At 38.2% G+C, this 20,709-nt stretch overlaps 4 protein-coding genes across 4 annotated transcripts; all 4 read right to left on the minus strand.

Annotated features, from left to right (window-relative positions):
• Positions 1-7,121: 7,121 nt before the first annotated feature.
• Positions 7,122-8,219, minus strand: LOC308687992 (microfibril-associated glycoprotein 4-like; the record flags this gene model as incomplete). Its single annotated transcript, XM_081360808.1, has 5 exons — positions 7,122-7,390; positions 7,480-7,647; positions 7,738-7,834; positions 7,915-8,118; positions 8,214-8,219. 5 exons carry the CDS (start codon positions 8,217-8,219, stop codon positions 7,122-7,124), a joined length of 744 nt encoding a protein of 247 aa, XP_081216934.1.
• A 3,028-nt stretch (positions 8,220-11,247) lies between these two features.
• On the minus strand, positions 11,248-12,343 carry LOC308687993 (microfibril-associated glycoprotein 4-like; the record flags this gene model as incomplete). Its single annotated transcript, XM_081360809.1, has 5 exons — positions 11,248-11,516; positions 11,606-11,773; positions 11,862-11,958; positions 12,039-12,242; positions 12,338-12,343. 5 exons carry the CDS (start codon positions 12,341-12,343, stop codon positions 11,248-11,250), a joined length of 744 nt encoding a protein of 247 aa, XP_081216935.1.
• A 3,012-nt stretch (positions 12,344-15,355) lies between these two features.
• On the minus strand, positions 15,356-16,465 carry LOC308687994 (microfibril-associated glycoprotein 4-like; the record flags this gene model as incomplete). Its single annotated transcript, XM_081360810.1, has 5 exons — positions 15,356-15,624; positions 15,714-15,881; positions 15,984-16,080; positions 16,161-16,364; positions 16,460-16,465. 5 exons carry the CDS (start codon positions 16,463-16,465, stop codon positions 15,356-15,358), a joined length of 744 nt encoding a protein of 247 aa, XP_081216936.1.
• Positions 16,466-19,465: 3,000 nt separating this feature from the next.
• Positions 19,466-20,579, minus strand: LOC308687995 (microfibril-associated glycoprotein 4-like; the record flags this gene model as incomplete). Its single annotated transcript, XM_081360811.1, has 5 exons — positions 19,466-19,734; positions 19,824-19,991; positions 20,098-20,194; positions 20,275-20,478; positions 20,574-20,579. 5 exons carry the CDS (start codon positions 20,577-20,579, stop codon positions 19,466-19,468), a joined length of 744 nt encoding a protein of 247 aa, XP_081216937.1.
• Positions 20,580-20,709: the final 130 nt, after the last annotated feature.

A 20,709-nucleotide genomic window follows, 5' to 3' on the forward strand; every position in this document is an offset into this window, starting at 1 on the left:
TTCTTTTTGCAAATTTAAGAATCAACCAAAATGTGAAAGCATGGGAATTCCCAGTTCCTGTTATTTATAAACCATTGGTATGCACAGATAAATGTTCCTAAATACAGCCCACTTAATCACAAATAATCTTAACATTAACATTAACAATTGTTCCTCAATAACAAATTTACCAGCTGTCCATAAATACTCAAACCACACAAATAAAAGATCACAGATTAACTGAGTTAGACCCACACAAGTCTGTGACCTAAAGAAGTCAAACATGCATGAGTCAGTTTTACTGGAAGAGGATTTACTAGGTGAACGACCATGGAAACACTCAAACATGACATTTCAAATCAATTTCATTCGAATGTTGAACGTTGAATATAATCTCAGGACTTCAGGCGATCAGAATCTTTCATTCTTACACACTTCCTCATCTCTGATTTGGTGACTTACCTTGGTTGTTGTTCTACAGGGAAGCATGTTGGAATATTTTGCAGTGTTTGGAATATATACGAGTGCTGAAGTTTGTAAGTTTGAACATACAATTGTACATGCAGCGTTATAATCTCAGACAGACTGTAACGACAATGCGTAGAAAACCAACCACAAAATAATCTTCTTCCAGAATATTAATTCAAACAGAATATTAATTCAAGATTTGGTCAGGACTTCTATCCTCATCCATCTTGTCACGGGATCCAGGCGCCGACCAGCCTGACTAATTACACCCCCAACACTAACCAAATAGCTGGTCAATACTAAGCTTTGTTGACAAAACGCTGACTGTTTAACCCTCTGGGGACCAAGGTGTTTTTGGGGCCCTTGAGAAGTTCTGACATGCCTTGACATTTGTGCTTTTTTCAGTTATTTATAAACATGTTAATGACAAAGGTGTAAATTCACTCTATATAGCACAAACAGGGCTACCATAATATGCAAGCAACTTGTATGTAGATGTTTGTATTTTTAAGAGAATAATGTTTATGCGTGGTTATTGGAAAAAATAAAAATGAAAGTTGCTGAATTAAGACCACAAAACACATATTAAATATGTGTCCACAAGACTTTTGACCAATGGATGTGGTCCCTTTGAGTTCTAGCTTCAAAATTATATGAAAATAGTCTTGCTTTATCGTTCACAAAAAAAAAATACATTGATTTAAATGGTGTAAAACAGGTTTTGCTTGGAAAGCCAATATGCGAGGGGGAGGAGTAGTTCACACCCACTCTGCATAATGACTCTGCCTAATGAGCAATCCTTTCAGGTGTGACACTGACTGAGCCACAATACAAGGACAAAGGATGTATTTAGAAGAAGACTTATATTGACCATTTAAGATTTTGCTTACATCTCTCTTGTAAATATGTTTTGCTATTTTATTAAAAATGTTACAATTACAACAATAATTACAATTTCAACAATATTTCAAGTGTACTCTTTCTTTGTAAAAAAGAAAAAGAAAAAAAGATTATAGGCCTACATTTTATCATATGTATTCATTAGTTTGAATATAGCCGCATTGGAACATCTAACATCTTAGTCTATGACTTTATTTTTGACATATATATATATATATATATATATATATATATATATAAAACGTTAGATATGAGCAGAAATTGCTAAACAAAAGCTTATTTTATGTGGCAGTATATTTTACAGTAGCCTAAAAACTGTACCCAAATCTAGTCAACAAGTGACTGACTGTAGCGTTGTTTTTATGAAATATTAGGGCATATAAATGCTAATTTGCAGTTTAATACGTTGCTTGTACAAATACATTTTATTTCAACATATTCCAGTCGATTTTTACTCATCTCAGTAGGCTATAGCAAAGCAGTTTATTCTTTCACACACAGACGCGCGATTTATATTTAGGCTAAACAGTCTTTACAAATATGTACCCTTCATTCATCTCACAGAAAGGCGAGTCATATTATAGAAATGCGATTCATCTTTTTGCGGTTTGCATAGGCCTACACTAACGTTATTCCATAACGTTATTCCACACGTGAGAAAAGAAAACAGCCTACCTCACTCCTCAGCGGGATCTGCTCCTCATATCAGGATATATTGCTCCTCATATCAGCACTGTTCTGAGGAATCTTTTCTCCATAAGGTAGGCTATATTATGCCTCACTCGATCGCGACGCGCTTTGTTTACAGCTGATGTGGGCGTTTCACAGATCTTCAATAGTTCTCAGAATTTGCGTTTGAATAGCACGCGCTCTCCGTGGGCGTGTCACATTACTGTGAATTAGCTCGTAATGAGGTCGACTGGAGTCGCTCTCTTTTTATACAGATTACAGAAGCTGATAATATTTGTTTTTTATATAAATGACTTTATTTAACAGATGCGATCTCAAGCTTTATGCCCGTGGGTCTGTTTGCCTGTTTGACTGAATTTTCGCGGAGTTATAGATTATTTTCGAACGCGTTTCAAATGGGAGTTTACGGATAGAGAGAAGGCAGAAATCGCATCATGTTAAAGTTTCTTTATTTGTCAAAAAGCAAAACACTTTATTTTTATTTTGAGTATACAGAAAAAAAATAGAAAACTGAACAGGATCGATTGATGTATAACACGAAAACTAAAGATCAAAATTAACAGAGCATTTTGTGTTTATTTTTCATTGCTAAAAAAAAAAAACGAGCAAAACGCGCCGGCGCGTTTTTGGTCCCCAGAGGGTTAAGAGAAAGACAGAGACCAAGGTCTCACACAAGAGTCCTCACATTCCAGGGTCAAATCACCAATCCGGGGCCATAAAATCAGGCTCCAGCTGGTCTACGCTAACCAACGAAAACCCCCAACTAAGAACTTTTATGAGCCCAGCTAAAGGAAGAACTTGTCAATGTGAGATAGCTTGGAAAAGAATGATTGGTTCAGAGTGACACAACTCGAGCCCACAACATTCCAGCCCCCTTCCTCCTTAACCCTCTGAGGTCGGCAAACGCGCCGGCGCGTTTTGCTGGATTTTCTCCACATTGTAGCACTATAAACTTAAATTACTCCGTCATTTATGGTCATACAGAAAAAAGAAAAATATAAAAATTATCTGTGATATTTCTACTTTTGTATGTGTCCACTTACAATCAAATCAAAACATTGTGCTTTTGTAAAATAAAGAAAATAGACAGGGTGTGCGTTCTGCCTCTCCGTCGCGGTGAACTTTTTTTTCTTGAGCACGTCTATAAACTGAAACAAAACTCAGCGAATACTTGTCACACATTTATAAGCCATACACCTTCATAAACATTTAAGTGTGTACTTTTAAATGATCGGGTTCAAAACGAAAACCAATATTTTCTGTTTAAGTAATTTGTATAAAACCAACAAGATGTCCAGCTTCTCAAATGCTTGCTCATTACAGTTAATTTGGCCACGCCCACTCACGCAAAAAATATTCACATGCAAATCTCCACATGGAACTCGAACGCGCTCGTTACCTCAACAACAAAACACCAAAACACTTCACTTCACTTTTCGTTGAGTTTGAAAGACGCGCCAGAGCTTTCATTGGATTTAGGCTACTTCAGAAGAAGAAGAACGCGATTTGAAGACAAGAAAGATTTAAGGTAAGAAATTTTTACATATTAGTTTGTTATTGTTGCATAAATGTCACATTGCAGTTGAACTGTTGCTAGATATATGGGGAATATTATAATATTTAGACCCATGTTTACTGTTAGGCCTACTGTGTTTGTGGATATCTGGTCAAACGTAGATATGTATGGTAGGGCTGTAGTCAAGACCACCTTTGTCGAGTCCAAGACAAGTCCAAGACCAGGTCTAGTCGAGTCCAAGTCAAGACCGAGTCCAAAGAGGTTCGAGTCCGAGTCAAGACCGAGTCCAAAAAGGTTCGAGTCCGAGTCAAGACCGAGTCCAGGACAGGAAAAAAAAAGTCTGCTAAAAAATATAGGCTAGCCTATAGAAATTAAATCATTATGTAATAATGAAATAATGAATAATTTTAATTTTATTTAAAATAATTGACTAATTCAAAGAACAACAAAAAAATAATAATTATATAGCCTAGGCCTAACACATTCGTTTTGACTGTCTGATCAGCCTTACATTCTGTTCCTGTCAATCATACACGCGATGTCAACCAATTAAACTGCATGAGGGAAGACCGAGACAACTCACAGACACACACACACACACACACACAAGAGATGCGGATAAACCGCGGATCGGGCGGATGACGTGACGAAAAATAATATTTTAATTAATTTCGGGCGGGTGGCGGCTGAAGCAATCAAATGAAAAAAGTTTGCCACTAAGCAAACCTGCAAGTTATGAGCTGGGTTATTTTGTTTCGATATTAGCTATATTTTAAAACAGCCAGTCATTGCGCCTACCACTCATGGAATAGGCAAAGAAAGAAAGGTAAGAAAAAAAGTCGTAAAACTTTGCCCATTAATTAGATGTGCAAGCAGGGCCGGAGTGGGGCCACTTTTCAGCCCGGGAGTTTCAGGCCCAAGACCGGCCCACTTTTTCCATGGTGGAATTCCAAATTAGCACTTTTTTAAAATTGGATAAATGAAGCAACAGTTCAGCTCGTACTATTGTGTAGTTAGTATTAATACCATGGGTTAACAAATAATGTAAAGGTTAAATAATAATTCACTTAGACTTTATAAGAAGCAATTGCAACTTTTTCACACAATTCTGACGTTATATTTCGCAATTCTGACTTTATATTTCGCAATTCTGACTTTATAACACGCAATTGCTACTTTATATCACACAATTCTGACTTTATATCTTGCAGTTCTGACTTTATAAGCAATTGCGACTTTATTTCACACAATTCTGACTTTATAATTTGCAATTCTGACTTTATAACACGTTTTATGATTTTATATCACACAATTCTGACTCTATATCTGGCAGTTCTGACTTTATAAGCAATTGCGACTTTATATCACACAATTCTGACTTTATATTTCGCAATTGTGACTTTATAACACGTTTTATGACTTGATATCACACAATTCTGACTCTATATCTTGCAGTTCTGACTTTATAAGCAATTGCGACTTTATTTCAGGCCGTTCTGATTTTACATCTTGCAATTCTGACTTTATAAGAAGCAATTGCGACTTTATATCACGCAATTCTGACTCTATATCTCACTATTCTTTATAACACGCAATTGCAACTTTATTTCAGGCAATTCTGACTTAATATCTCACAATTCTGACTTTTTAACACGCAATTGCGACTTTATTTCAGGCAATTCTGACTTTATATCTCGCAATTCTGAGAAAAAAATTCAGAATTGCCAGATGTAAACTCGAGATAAAAAGTCGCAATTATCTTTTAAAATGTTTTATTCTGTGGCGGAAACAAAGCTTCCATAGCTTACCTCCTGGCCTCTTCCTCCCATCCATCCTCCCTGACGCGTACCGTTACGGCCGGCCCAGCTATCGGCAGGCGCCGGCGGAGCCGCGGTAGCCTCCCTGAGAAAACGTTTTGAAAAGACGGGCTATGGACCCAACCATTTCTATAGGAGGGGAGGGGAGAACTCCCTCACATGGTACAACCCATGCTGAGTTGCGCGCTGTGGTGGCAGAATGCGGAACGTGTGTATCCTAATGTAACTAATGTGACATTGAAATGTAAAAAAAATAATAAAAAAAAATTCCTCGACCGGCCCAAAAGTGAAGCGGCCCACCGGGAATACTCCCGATTCTCCCGATTACCCACTCCGGGCCTGCGTGCAAGGCAAGCAGGCTAGTTTTCGGGGTGTTATGGACAATTAAAAATGTGAATATTCACGTTGCACTAGCGGTGGACTTTCAGCGAGTTTATTTAAACATTTATTTTTTAAAGAGCCGTTTGTGAGTCAAAAGAGCCGGCTCTTTCAGTGAGCTGAGTGAAACGAGCCGGCTCACGAAAAAGAGCCGAAATACTTATTAGGTGGCCAGTGTTTCACTTTCCCTCCAATAATATATTGTTTTAATATCGCGGCGACGTATGTGTGATTACTGGGAACATAATAAAGAAACCCGGACTCGGTCGAGACCAAAAGCCATATTTGGCAAGACCAGTGGCCGAGACCGAGACAAGTCCGAGTCCGAATACCAGCGAGTCCGAGACAAGTCCGAGACCATAGAAAAGCGGTCTCGAGTCCGGACTCGAGTCCAAGACCGGACTCGAGTACTACAGCCCTAATGTATGGTAACCATAATGATTTATATGTGAGCGCGATCGCGTTTGAATGTATCAGATTTTGCAGCGCGATCGCGTTTGAATGTATCAGATTTTGCAGCGCAATCGCGTTTGAATGTATCATTTGAAAATTTGAAAAGCAAAACACACCAAACGGCTTCATGTTTTTACTATTATCTCATTTCATATCATCACAACGAATGGAAACATTTGAAGTAACGTGATAATCAATATATTTTTCTCTAGCTTGGTTGTTACTGAAATATTTTGGAAGATTTATACTGCTATCTATTGTTATTATTATTTTACCCAGCACTGCGCATAGCTTATGCCTACAAGGCACAACAAACCTGGTGTTCATTATATTATATATTGTTGGAAACATTTGTGTGTGTGTGTGTGTGTGTGTGTGTTTGTATTTTGTGAATTTTAAAAAACAATTTTAACCAGAAAAATCTAATATTTATTTGCAAAATCTTGCAGGCCTTTCTCTTGATATCAGTATGTTCACTTTTTTTCGGTGAACATCCGCTGGATGCAGCAAAATGTGGTGTAAGACTTTTGCTGACAAATAAACAGGGATATCTGTGTTAAGAAAAACGTACACGTTGTTTCTTTAGGATTGTATTTATAGGGAAAGTAAATCAGTTTATGAACAGTTGATCTGAATTCCTCATTTACTGTTTCTGAGGTCTATTGTGAAGATAAACAAATCCACATCAACACATAATGCTTTTCATTGCTGGAGTTTTTTGAAGTTTATTGTTGATTTGTTTCAGTTGTAGATTTAAAAGTGAACCAAAACAAAAAAGAAAATAAATTGATGAGATTACACAAAACAACAGCCATATATCCCAAGTTACCATATATCTTATGGTTTACTAAGTTTCACAGTTAACAGAGGAAAGGAAACCCAAAACCTTAATTTGATTGTTTTGTTTTTTTGTTTTGTTTCTAAGAAACTCCGTAAGACAAAGGTCTGATCTTCATGCTGATGGTTTTCATACCAACAGCGTAATTACTCTTCCAGGTGTACCAAACATCTCCAATGGCGAAATGGGTGGGATCTTCCCCCCCTAAATACACACCGTTGGGGTTTGTACTGTGACAGGCTCTGTACCAAAATCCCCCGAGATACTGTTTGGCACAGTTATTCGCCCAGGTGTCTTGGTCTTTGTCAAAGGTGGAGAACTTCTGTCCATTATGGCTAGATAAAGAGTCGCCTGCGGAGAAGAAGAGCATCATTGAGGACATCAGGTGCACATTTACTCAACTGAGTGTGATTTCTTGAATGTGAATGAAAGTGTCCTACCAGCTCCTCCATCCTTGAACCCTGAAACCTGCAGTTTATACCCGTCAGATTCAGGACCCACAGAGAAGGACGAGTACAGAGCAAAACCAATCCTTCCAGTGAAGTCCTCCAGATCCACTCTCAGCATGTACTTTCTGTTACGTGTCAGCTGGTACATGTTCTCCAGTCCTGTTCACACACACACACACACACACGAAGAACATGTTCAACCAAACACATGATCATCCACACAAACGGACACACACTGTGAGATCTTACCCAGCCAGTATTCGCCCTCGGTTGCCCCGAATCCTCTCTTGTACTGATTCCACGGCCGATAGAAATTCACACTGCCGTCCATTCTCCTCTGAATCACCTGTGATGGGTTTATATAGAATATATGATTCATAATGTATGTTCTGATGTGTGTTTGATGATCTAAAGTCACATTCGTACCGTCCATCCTCCGTTGTCTTCATCTTTCCTATCTGAGACCATGTGACAGTAAACACAGACAGGAACGTCTCCTGCTGGATAGATGGAGAAAATCCCACTGACTGAGTCTCCTGATTTATAGACATCAGAACAGTCGACCGGCTTGTCTACAGGATTGCACTCACAGCCCAATAAAACAGGGATAAGAGCCACCAACAATAACATCTGCACGAGAGAGAATGAGGTGAATATCAGTCTGAAATTAAGGTGGAAACCATCTTAAAGAATCTGACTGACAAAAAGGAAACAGAAAAACTTACTGCCATCTTCTTAATCTGTCCTCAGTAGATCACAACAGAGATGTTTGTTTCTTTAAAAAAAAAAAATTCTTTACTCAGACAATTTGTAGAGAATAATGTCCAGAGAAGCTTTGGAGAGCAAACCAGCAACTCACCGTCTGTGTTTTCCAGTTGGAGACGATACAAACGCTCCTTTAAATATCTGATGTTCAGGCTCCTCCTCAGTGTCAAAATCCATTTGAAGCAATGTTTTAAAAAACATTCTTTTTGCAAATTTAAGAATCAACCAAAATGTGAAAGCATGGGAATTCCCAGTTCCTGTTATTTATAAACCATTGGTATGCACAGATAAATGTTCCTAAATACAGCCCACTTAATCACAAATAATCTTAACATTAACATTAACAATTGTTCCTCAATAACAAATTTACCAGCTGTCCATAAATACTCAAACCACACAAATAAAAGATCACAGATTAACTGAGTTAGACCCACACAAGTCTGTGACCTAAAGAAGTCAAACATGCATGAGTCAGTTTTACTGGAAGAGGATTTACTAGGTGAACGACCATGGAAACACTCAAACATGACATTTCAAATCAATTTCATTCGAATGTTGAACGTTGAATATAATCTCAGGACTTCAGGCGATCAGAATCTTTCATTCTTACACACTTCCTCATCTCTGATTTGGTGACTTACCTTGGTTGTTGTTCTACAGGGAAGCATGTTGGAATATTTTGCAGTGTTTGGAATATATACGAGTGCTGAAGTTTGTAAGTTTGAACATACAATTGTACATGCAGCGTTATAATCTCAGACAGACTGTAACGACAATGCGTAGAAAACCAACCACAAAATAATCTTCTTCCAGAATATTAATTCAAACAGAATATTAATTCAAGATTTGGTCAGGACTTCTATCCTCATCCATCTTGTCACGGGATCCAGGCGCCGACCAGCCTGACTAATTACACCCCCAACACTAACCAAATAGCTGGTCAATTGTTGACAAAACGCTGACTGTTTAAGAGAAAGACAGAGACCAAGGTCTCACACAAGAGTCCTCACATTCCAGGGTCAAATCACCAATCCGGGGCCATAAAATCAGGCTCCAGCTGGTCTACGCTAACCAACGAAAACCCCCAACTAAGAACTTTTATGAGCCCAGCTAAAGGAAGAACTTGTCAATGTGAGATAGCTTGGAAAAGAATGATTGGTTCAGAGTGACACAACTCGAGCCCACAACATTCCAGCCCCCTTCCTCCTTAACCCTCTGAGGTCGGCAAACGCGCCGGCGCGTTTTGCTGGATTTTCTCCACATTGTAGCACTATAAACTTAAATTACTCCGTCATTTATGGTCATACAGAAAAAAGAAAAATATAAAAATTATCTGTGATATTTCTACTTTTGTATGTGTCCACTTACAATCAAATCAAAACATTGTGCTTTTGTAAAATAAAGAAAATAGACAGGGTGTGCTTTCTGCCTCTCCGTCGCGGTGAACTTTTTTTTCTTGAGCACGTCTATAAACTGAAACAAAACTCAGCGAATACTTGTCACACATTTATGAGCCATACACCTTTATAAATATTTAAGTGTGTACTTTTAAATGATCGGGTTCAAAACGAAAACCAATATTTTCTGTTTAAGTAATTTGTATAAAACCAACAAGATGTCCAGCTTCTCAAATGCTTGCTCATTACAGTTAATTTGGCCACGCCCACTCACGCAAAAAATATTCACATGCAAATCTCCACATGGAAATCGAACGCGCTCGTTACCTCAACAACAAAACACCAAAACACTTCACTTCACTTTTCGTTGAGTTTGAAAGACGCGCCAGAGCTTTCATTGGATTTAGGCTACTTCAGAAGAAGAAGAACGCGATTTGAAGACAAGAAAGATTTAAGGTAAGAAATTTTTACATATTAGTTTGTTATTGTTGCATAAATGTCACATTGCAGTTGAACTGTTGCTAGATATATGGGGAATATTATAATATTTAGACCCATGTTTACTGTTAGGCCTACTGTGTTTGTGGATATCTGGTCAAACGTAGATATGTATGGTAACCATAATGATTTATATGTGAGCGCGATCGCGTTTGAATGTATCAGATTTTGCAGCGCGATCGCGTTTGAATGTATCAGATTTTGCAGCGCAATCGCGTTTGAATGTATCATTTGAAAATTTGAAAAGCAAAACACACCAAACGGCTTCATGTTTTTACTATTATCTCATTTCATATCATCATAACGAATGGAAACATTTCAAGTAACATGATAATCAATATATTTTTCTCTAGCTTGGTTGTTACTGAAATATTTTGGAAGATTTATACTGCTATCTATTGTTATTATTATTTTACCCAGCACTGCGCATAGCTTATGCCTACAAGGCACAACAAACCTGGTGTTCATTATATTATATATTGTTGGAAACATTTGTGTGTGTGTGTGTGTGTGTGTGTGTGTGTGTGTGTGTGTGTGTGTGTGTGTGTGTGTGTGTGTTTGTATTTTGTGAATTTTAAAAAACCAATTTAACCAGAAAAATCTAATATTTATTTGCAAAATCTTGCAGGCCTTTCTCTTGATATCAGTATGTTCACTTTTTTTCGGTGAACATCCGCTGGATGCAGCAAAATGTGGTGTAAGACTTTTGCTGACAAATAAACAGGGATATCTGTGTTAAGAAAAACGTACACGTTGTTTCTTTAGGATTGTATTCATAGGGAAAGTAAATCAGTTTATGAACAGTTGAACTGAATTCCTCATTTACTGTTTCTGAGGTCTATTGTGAAGATAAACAAATCCACATCAACACATAATGCTTTTCATTGCTGGAGTTTTTTGAAGTTTATTGTTGATTTGTTTCAGTTGTAGATTTAAAAGTGAACCAAAACAAAAAAGAAAATAAATTGATGAGATTACACAAAACAACAGCCATATATCCCAAGTTACCATATATCTTATACTTTACTAAGTTTCACAGTTAACAGAGGAAAGGAAACCCAAAACCTTAATTTGATTGTTTTGTTTTTTTGTTTTGTTTCTAAGAAACTCCGTAAGACAAACGTCTGATCTTCATGCTGATGGTTTTCATACCAACAGCGTAATTACTCTTCCAGGTGTACCAAACATCTCCAATGGCGAAATGGGTGGGATCTTCCCCCCCTAAATACACACCGTTGGGGTTTGTACTGTGACAGGCTCTGTACCAAAATCCCCCGAGATACTGTTTGGCACAGTTATTCGCCCAGGTGTCTTGGTCTTTGTCAAAGGTGGAGAACTTCTGTCCATTATGGCTAGATAAAGAGTCGCCTGCGGAGAAGAAGAGCATCATTGAGGACATCAGGTGCACATTTACTCAACTGAGTGTGATTTCTTGAATGTGAATGAAAGTGTCCTACCAGCTCCTCCATCCTTGAACCCTGAAACCTGCAGTTTATACCCGTCAGATTCAGGACCCACAGAGAAGGACGAGTACAGAGCAAAACCAATCCTTCCAGTGAAGTCCTCCAGATCCACTCTCAGCATGTACTTTCTGTTACGTGTCAGCTGGTACATGTTCTCCAGTCCTGTTCACACACACACACACACACGAAGAACATGTTCAACCAAACACATGATCATCCACACAAACGGACACACACTGTGAGATCTTACCCAGCCAGTATTCGCCCTCGGTTGCCCCGAATCCTCTCTTGTACTGATTCCACGGCCGATAGAAATTCACACTGCCGTCCATTCTCCTCTGAATCACCTGTGATGGGTTTATATAGAATATATGATTCATAATGTATGTTCTGATGTGTGTTTGATGATCTAAAGTCACATTCGTACCGTCCATCCTCCGTTGTCTTCATCTTTCCTATCTGAGACCATGTGACAGTAAACACAGACAGGAACGTCTCCTGCTGGATAGATGGAGAAAATCCCACTGACTGAGTCTCCTGATTTATAGACATCAGAACAGTCGACCGGCTTGTCTACAGGATTGCACTCACAGCCCAATAAAACAGGGATAAGAGCCACCAACAATAACATCTGCACGAGAGAGAATGAGGTGAATATCAGTCTGAAATTAAGGTGGAAACCATCTTAAAGAATCTGACTGACAAAAAGGAAACAGAAAAACTTACTGCCATCTTCTTAATCTGTCCTCAGTAGATCACAACAGAGATGTTTGTTTCTTTAAAAAAAAAAAATTCTTTACTCAGACAATTTGTAGAGAATAATGTCCAGAGAAGCTTTGGAGAGCAAACCAGCAACTCACCGTCTGTGTTTTCCAGTTGGAGACGATACAAACGCTCCTTTAAATATCTGATGTTCAGGCTCCTCCTCAGTGTCAAAATCCATTTGAAGCAATGTTTTAAAAAAACATTCTTTTTGCAAATTTAAGAATCAACCAAAATGTGAAAGCATGGGAATTCCCAGTTCCTGTTATTTATAAACCATTGGTATGCAAAGATAAATGTTCATAAATACAGCCCACTTAATCACAAATAATCTTAAAATCGTGGAGTCCACCAGCAGAACATTAACAATTGTTCCTCAATAACAAATTTACCAGCTGTCCATAAATACTCAAACCACACAAATAAAAGATCACAGATTAACTGAGTTAGACCCACACAAGTCTGTGACCTAAAGAAGTCAAACATGCATGAGTCAGTTTTACTGGAAGAGGATTTACTAGGTGAACGACCATGGAAACACTCAAACATGACATTTCAAATCAATTTCATTCGAATGTTGAACATTGAATATAATCTCAGGACTTCAGGCGATCAGAATCTTTCATTCTTACACACTTCCTCATCTCTGATTTGGTGACTTACCTTGGTTATTGTTCTACAGGGAAGCATGTTGGAATATTTTGCAGTGTTTGGAATATATACGAGTGCTGAAGTTTGTAAGTTTGAACATACAATTGTACATGCAGCGTTATAATCTCAGACAGACTGTAACGACAATGCGTAGAAAACCAACCACAAAATAATCTTCTTCCAGAATATTAATTCAAACAGAATATTAATTCAAGATTTGGTCAGGACTTCTATCCTCATCCATCTTGTCACGGGATCCAGGCGCCGACCAGCCTGACTAATTACACCCCCAACACTAACCAAATAGCTGGTCAATACTAAGCTTTGTTGACAAACGCTGACTGTTTAAGAGAAAGACAGAGACCAAGGTCTCACACAAGAGTCCTCACATTCCAGGGTCAAATCACCAATCCGGGGCCATAAAATCAGGCTCCAGCTGGTCTACGCTAACCAACGAAAACCCCCAACTAAGAACTTTTATGAGCCCAGCTAAAGGAAGAACTTGTCAATGTGAGATAGCTTGGAAAAGAATGATTGGTTCAGAGTGACACAACTCGAGCCCACAACATTCCAGCCCCCTTCCTCCTTAACCCTCTGAGGTCGGCAAACGCGCCGGCGCATTTTGCTGGATTTTCTCCACATTGTAGCACTATAAACTTAAATTACTCCGTCATTTATGGTCATACAGAAAAAAGAAAAATATAAAAATTATCTGTGATATTTCTACTTTTGTATGTGTCCACTTACAATCAAATCAAAACATTGTGCTTTTGTAAAATAAAGAAAATAGACAGGGTGTGCGTTCTGCCTCTCCGTCGCGGTGAACTTTTTTTTCTTGAGCACGTCTATAAACTGAAACAAAACTCAGCGAATACTTGTCACACATTTATGAGCCATACACCTTTATAAACATTTAAGTGTGTACTTTTAAATGATCGGGTTCAAAACGAAAACCAATATTTTCTGTTTAAGTAATTTGTATAAAACCAACAAGATGTCCAGCTTCTCAAATGCTTGCTCATTACAGTTAATTTGGCCACGCCCACTCACGCAAAAAATATTCACATGCAAATCTCCACATGGAACTCGAACGCGCTCGTTACCTCAACAACAAAACACCAAAACACTTCACTTCACTTTTCGTTGAGTTTGAAAGACGCGCCAGAGCTTTCATTGGATTTAGGCTACTTCAGAAGAAGAAGAACGCGATTTGAAGACAAGAAAGATTTAAGGTAAGAAATTTTTACATATTAGTTTGTTATTGTTGCATAAATGTCACATTGCAGTTGAACTGTTGCTAGATATATGGGGAATATTATAATATTTAGACCCGTGTTTACTGTTAGGCCTACTGTGTTTGTGGATATCTGGTCAAACGTAGATATGTATGGTAACCATAATGATTTATATGTGAGCGCGATCGCGTTTGAATGTATCAGATTTTGCAGCGCGATCGCGTTTGAATGTATCAGATTTTGCAGCGCAATTGCGTTTGAATGTATCATTTGAAAATTTGAAAAGCAAAACACACCAAACGGCTTCATGTTTTTACTATTATCTCATTTCATATCATCATAACGAATGGAAACATTTCAAGTAACATGATAATCAATATATTTTTCTCTAGCTTGGTTGTTACTGAAATATTTTGGAAGATTTATACTGCTATCTATTGTTATTATTATTTTACCCAGCACTGCGCATAGCTTATGCCTACAAGGCACAACAAACCTGGTGTTCATTATATTATATATTGTTGGAAACATTTGTGTGTGTGTGTGTGTGTGTGTTTGTATTTTGTGAATTTTAAAAAACAATTTTAACCAGAAAAATCTAATATTTTTTTGCAAAATCTTGCAGGCCTTTCTCTTGATATCAGTATGTTCACTTTTTTTCGGTGAACATCCGCTGGATGCAGCAAAATGTGGTGTAAGACTTTTGCTGACAAATAAACAGGGATATCTGTGTTAAGAAAAACGTACACGTTGTTTCTTTAGGATTGTATTTATAGGGAAAGTAAATCAGTTTATGAACAGTTGAACTGAATTCCTCATTTACTGTTTCTGAGGTCTATTGTGAAGATAAACAAATCCACATCAACACATAATGCTTTTCATTGCTGGAGTTTTTTGAAGTTTATTGTTGATTTGTTTCAGTTGTAGATTTAAAAGTGAACCAAAACAAAAAAGAAAATAAATTGATGAGATTACACAAAACAACAGCCATATATCCCAAGTTACCATATATCTTATGGTTTACTAAGTTTCACAGTTAACAGAGGAAAGGAAACCCAAAACCTTAATTTGATTGTTTTGTTTTTTTGTTTTGTTTCTAAGAAACTCCGTAAGACAAACGTCTGATCTTCATGCTGATGGTTTTCATACCAACAGCGTAATTACTCTTCCAGGTGTACCAAACATCTCCAATGGCGAAATGGGTGGGATCTTCCCCCCCTAAATACACACCGTTGGGGTTTGTACTGTGACAGGCTCTGTACCAAAATCCCCCGAGATACTGTTTGGCACAGTTATTCGCCCAGGTGTCTTGGTCTTTGTCAAAGGTGGAGAACTTCTGTCCATTATGGCTAGATAAAGAGTCGCCTGCGGAGAAGAAGAGCATCATTGAGGACATCAGGTGCACATTTACTCAACTGAGTGTGATTTCTTGAATGTGAATGAAAGTGTCCTACCAGCTCCTCCATCCTTGAACCCTGAAACCTGCAGTTTATACCCGTCAGATTCAGGACCCACAGAGAAGGACGAGTACAGAGCAAAACCAATCCTTCCAGTGAAGTCCTCCAGATCCACTCTCAGCATGTACTTTCTGTTACGTGTCAGCTGGTACATGTTCTCCAGTCCTGTTCACACACACACACACACACACACACACACACACGAAGAACATGTTCAACCAAACACATGATCATCCACACAAACGGACACACACTGTGAGATCTTACCCAGCCAGTATTCGCCCTCGGTTGCCCCGAATCCTCTCTTGTACTGATTCCACGGCCGATAGAAATTCACACTGCCGTCCATTCTCCTCTGAATCACCTGTGATGGGTTTATATAGAATATATGATTCATAATGTATGTTCTGATGTGTGTTTGATGATCTAAAGTCACATTCGTACCGTCCATCCTCCGTTGTCTTCATCTTTCCTATCTGAGACCATGTGACAGTAAACACAGACAGGAACGTCTCCTGCTGGATAGATGGAGAAAATCCCACTGACTGAGTCTCCTGATTTATAGACATCAGAACAGTCGACCGGCTTGTCTACAGTATTGCACTCACAGCCCAATAAAACAGGGATAAGAGCCACCAACAATAACATCTGCACGAGAGAGAATGAGGTGAATATCAGTCTGAAATCAAGGTGGAAACCATCTTAAAGAATCTGACTGACAAAAAGGAAACAGAAAAACTTACTGCCATCTTCTTAATCTGTCCTCAGTAGATCACAACAGAGATGTTTGTTTCTTTAAAAAAATAAATTCTTTACTCAGACAATTTGTAGAGAATAATGTCCAGAGAAGCTTTGGAGAGCAAACCAGCAACTCACCGTCTGTGTTTTCCAGTTGGAGACGATACAAACGCTCCTTTAAATATCTGATGTTCAGGCTCCTCCTCAGTGTCAAAATCCATTTGAAGCAATGTTTTAAAAAACATTCTTTTTGCAAATTTAAGAATCAACCAAAATGTGAAAGCATGGGAATTCCCAGTTCCTGTTATTTATAAACCATTGGTATGCACAGATAAATGTTCCTAAATACAGCCCACTTAATCACAAATAATCTTAACATTAACATTAACAATTGTTCCTCAATAACAAATTTACCAGCTGTCCATAAATACTCAAACCACACAAATAAAAGATCACAGATTAACTGAGTTAGACCCACACAAGTCTGTGACCTAAAGAAGTCAAACATGCATGAGTCAGTTTTACTGGAAGAGGATTTACTAGGTGAACGACCATGGAAACACTCAAACATGACATTTCAAATCAATTTCATTCGAATGTTGAACGTTGAATATAATCTCAGGACTTCAGGCGATCAGAATCTTTCATTCTTACACACTTCCTCATCTCTGATTTGGTGACTTACCTTGGTTGTTGTTCTACAGGGAAGCATGTTGGAATATTTTGCAGTGTTTGGAATATATACGAGTGCTGAAGTTTGTAAGTTTGAACATACAATTGTAAATGCAGCGTTATAATCTCAGACAGACTGTAACGACAATGCGTAGAAAACCAACCACAAAATAATCTTCTTCCAGAATATTAATTCAAACAGAATATTAATTCAAGATTTGGTCAGGACTTCTATCCTCATCCATCTTGTCACGGGATCCAGGCACCGACCAGCCTGACTAATTACACCCCCAACACTAACCAAATAGCTGGTCAATACTAAGCTTTGTTGACAAAACGCTGACTGTTTAAGAGAAAGACAGAGACCAAGGTCTCACACAAGAGTCCTCACATTCCAGGGTCAAATCACCAATCCGGGGCCATAAAATCAGGCTCCAGCTGGTCTACGCTAACCAACGAAAACCCCCAACTAAGAACTTTTATGAGCCCAGCTAAAGGAAGAACTTGTCAATGTGAGATAGCTTGGAAAAGAATGATTGGTTCAGAGTGACACAACTCGAGCCCACAACATTCCAGCCCCCTTCCTCCTTAACCCTCTGAGGTCGGCAAACGCGCCGGCGCGTTTTGCTGGATTTTCTCCACATTGTAGCACTATAAACTTAAATTACTCCGTCATTTATGGTCATACAGAAAAAAGAAAAATATAAAAATTATCTGTGATATTTCTACTTTTGTATGTGTCCACTTACAATCAAATCAAAACATTGTGCTTTTGTAAAATAAAGAAAATAGACAGGGTGTGCGTTCTGCCTCTCCGTCGCGGTGAACTTTTTTTTCTTGAGCACGTCTATAAACTGAAACAAAACTCAGCGAATACTTGTCACACATTTATGAGCCATACACCTTTATAAACATTTAAGTGTGTACTTTTAAATGATCGGGTTCAAAACGAAAACCAATATTTTCTGTTTAAGTAATTTGTATAAAACCAACAAGATGTCCAGCTTCTCAAATGCTTGCTCATTACAGTTAATTTGGCCACGCCCACTCACGCAAAAAATATTCACATGCAAATCTCCACATGGAACTCGAACGCGCTCGTTACCTCAACAACAAAACACCAAAACACTTCACTTCACTTTTCGTTGAGTTTGAAAGACGCGCCAGAGCTTTCATTGGATTTAGGCTACTTCAGAAGAAGAAGAACGCGATTTGAAGACAAGAAAGATTTAAGGTAAGAAATTTTTACATATTAGTTTGTTATTGTTGCATAAATGTCACATTGCAGTTGAACTGTTGCTAGATATATGGGGAATATTATAATATTTAGACCCGTGTTTACTGTTAGGCCTACTGTGTTTGTGGATATCTGGTCAAACGTAGATATGTATGGTTACCATAATGATTTATATGTGAGCGCGATCGCGTTTGAATGTATCAGATTTTGCAGCGCGATCGCGTTTGAATGTATCAGATTTTGCAGCGCAATTGCGTTTGAATGTATCATTTGAAAATTTGAAAAGCAAAACACACCAAACGGCTTCATGTTTTTACTATTATCTCATTTCATATCATCATAACGAATGGAAACATTTCAAGTAACATGATAATCAATATATTTTTCTCTAGCTTGGTTGTTACTGAAATATTTTGGAAGATTTATACTGCTATCTATTGTTATTATTATTTTACCCAGCACTGCGCATAGCTTATGCCTACAAGGCACAACAAACCTGGTGTTCATTATATTATATATTGTTGGAAACATTTGTGTGTGTGTGTGTGTGTGTGTGTGTGTTTGTATTTTGTGAATTTTAAAAAACAATTTTAACCAGAAAAATCTAATATTTTTTTGCAAAATCTTGCAGGCCTTTCTCTTGATATCAGTATGTTCACTTTTTTTCGGTGAACATCCGCTGGATGCAGCAAAATGTGGTGTAAGACTTTTGCTGACAAATAAACAGGGATATCTGTGTTAAGAAAAACGTACACGTTGTTTCTTTAGGATTGTATTTATAGGGAAAGTAAATCAGTTTATGAACAGTTGAACTGAATTCCTCATTTACTGTTTCTGAGGTCTATTGTGAAGATAAACAAATCCACATCAACACATAATGCTTTTCATTGCTGGAGTTTTTTGAAGTTTATTGTTGATTTGTTTCAGTTGTAGATTTAAAAGTGAACCAAAACAAAAAAGAAAATAAATTGATGAGATTACACAAAACAACAGCCATATATCCCAAGTTACCATATATCTTATGGTTTACTAAGTTTCACAGTTAACAGAGGAAAGGAAACCCAAAACCTTAATTTGATTGTTTTGTTTTTTTGTTTTGTTTCTAAGAAACTCCGTAAGACAAACGTCTGATCTTCATGCTGATGGTTTTCATACCAACAGCGTAATTACTCTTCCAGGTGTACCAAACATCTCCAATGGCGAAATGGGTGGGATCTTCCCCCCCTAAATACACACCGTTGGGGTTTGTACTGTGACAGGCTCTGTACCAAAATCCCCCGAGATACTGTTTGGCACAGTTATTCGCCCAGGTGTCTTGGTCTTTGTCAAAGGTGGAGAACTTCTGTCCATTATGGCTAGATAAAGAGTCGCCTGCGGAGAAGAAGAGCATCATTGAGGACATCAGGTGCACATTTACTCAACTGAGTGTGATTTCTTGAATGTGAATGAAAGTGTCCTACCAGCTCCTCCATCCTTGAACCCTGAAACCTGCAGTTTATACCCGTCAGATTCAGGACCCACAGAGAAGGACGAGTACAGAGCAAAACCAATCCTTCCAGTGAAGTCCTCCAGATCCACTCTCAGCATGTACTTTCTGTTACGTGTCAGCTGGTACATGTTCTCCAGTCCTGTTCACACACACACACACACACACACACACACACACACACGAAGAACATGTTCAACCAAACACATGATCATCCACACAAACGGACACACACTGTGAGATCTTACCCAGCCAGTATTCGCCCTCGGTTGCCCCGAATCCTCTCTTGTACTGATTCCACGGCCGATAGAAATTCACACTGCCGTCCATTCTCCTCTGAATCACCTGTGATGGGTTTATATAGAATATATGATTCATAATGTATGTTCTGATGTGTGTTTGATGATCTAAAGTCACATTCGTACCGTCCATCCTCCGTTGTCTTCATCTTTCCTATCTGAGACCATGTGACAGTAAACACAGACAGGAACGTCTCCTGCTGGATAGATGGAGAAAATCCCACTGACTGAGTCTCCTGATTTATAGACATCAGAACAGTCGACCGGCTTGTCTACAGGATTGCACTCACAGCCCAATAAAACAGGGATAAGAGCCACCAACAATAACATCTGCACGAGAGAGAATGAGGTGAATATCAGTCTGAAATTAAGGTGGAAACCATCTTAAAGAATCTGACTGACAAAAAGGAAACAGAAAAACTTACTGCCATCTTCTTAATCTGTCCTCAGTAGATCACAACAGAGATGTTTGTTTCTTTAAAAAAAAAAAAAATTCTTTACTCAGACAATTTGTAGAGAATAATGTCCAGAGAAGCTTTGGAGAGCAAACCAGCAACTCAC

The sequence above is a fragment of the Scardinius erythrophthalmus genome, assembly GCF_964197995.2.
Source record: "Scardinius erythrophthalmus genome assembly, chromosome: 3".
Lineage (NCBI taxonomy): Eukaryota > Metazoa > Chordata > Actinopteri > Cypriniformes > Leuciscidae > Scardinius > Scardinius erythrophthalmus.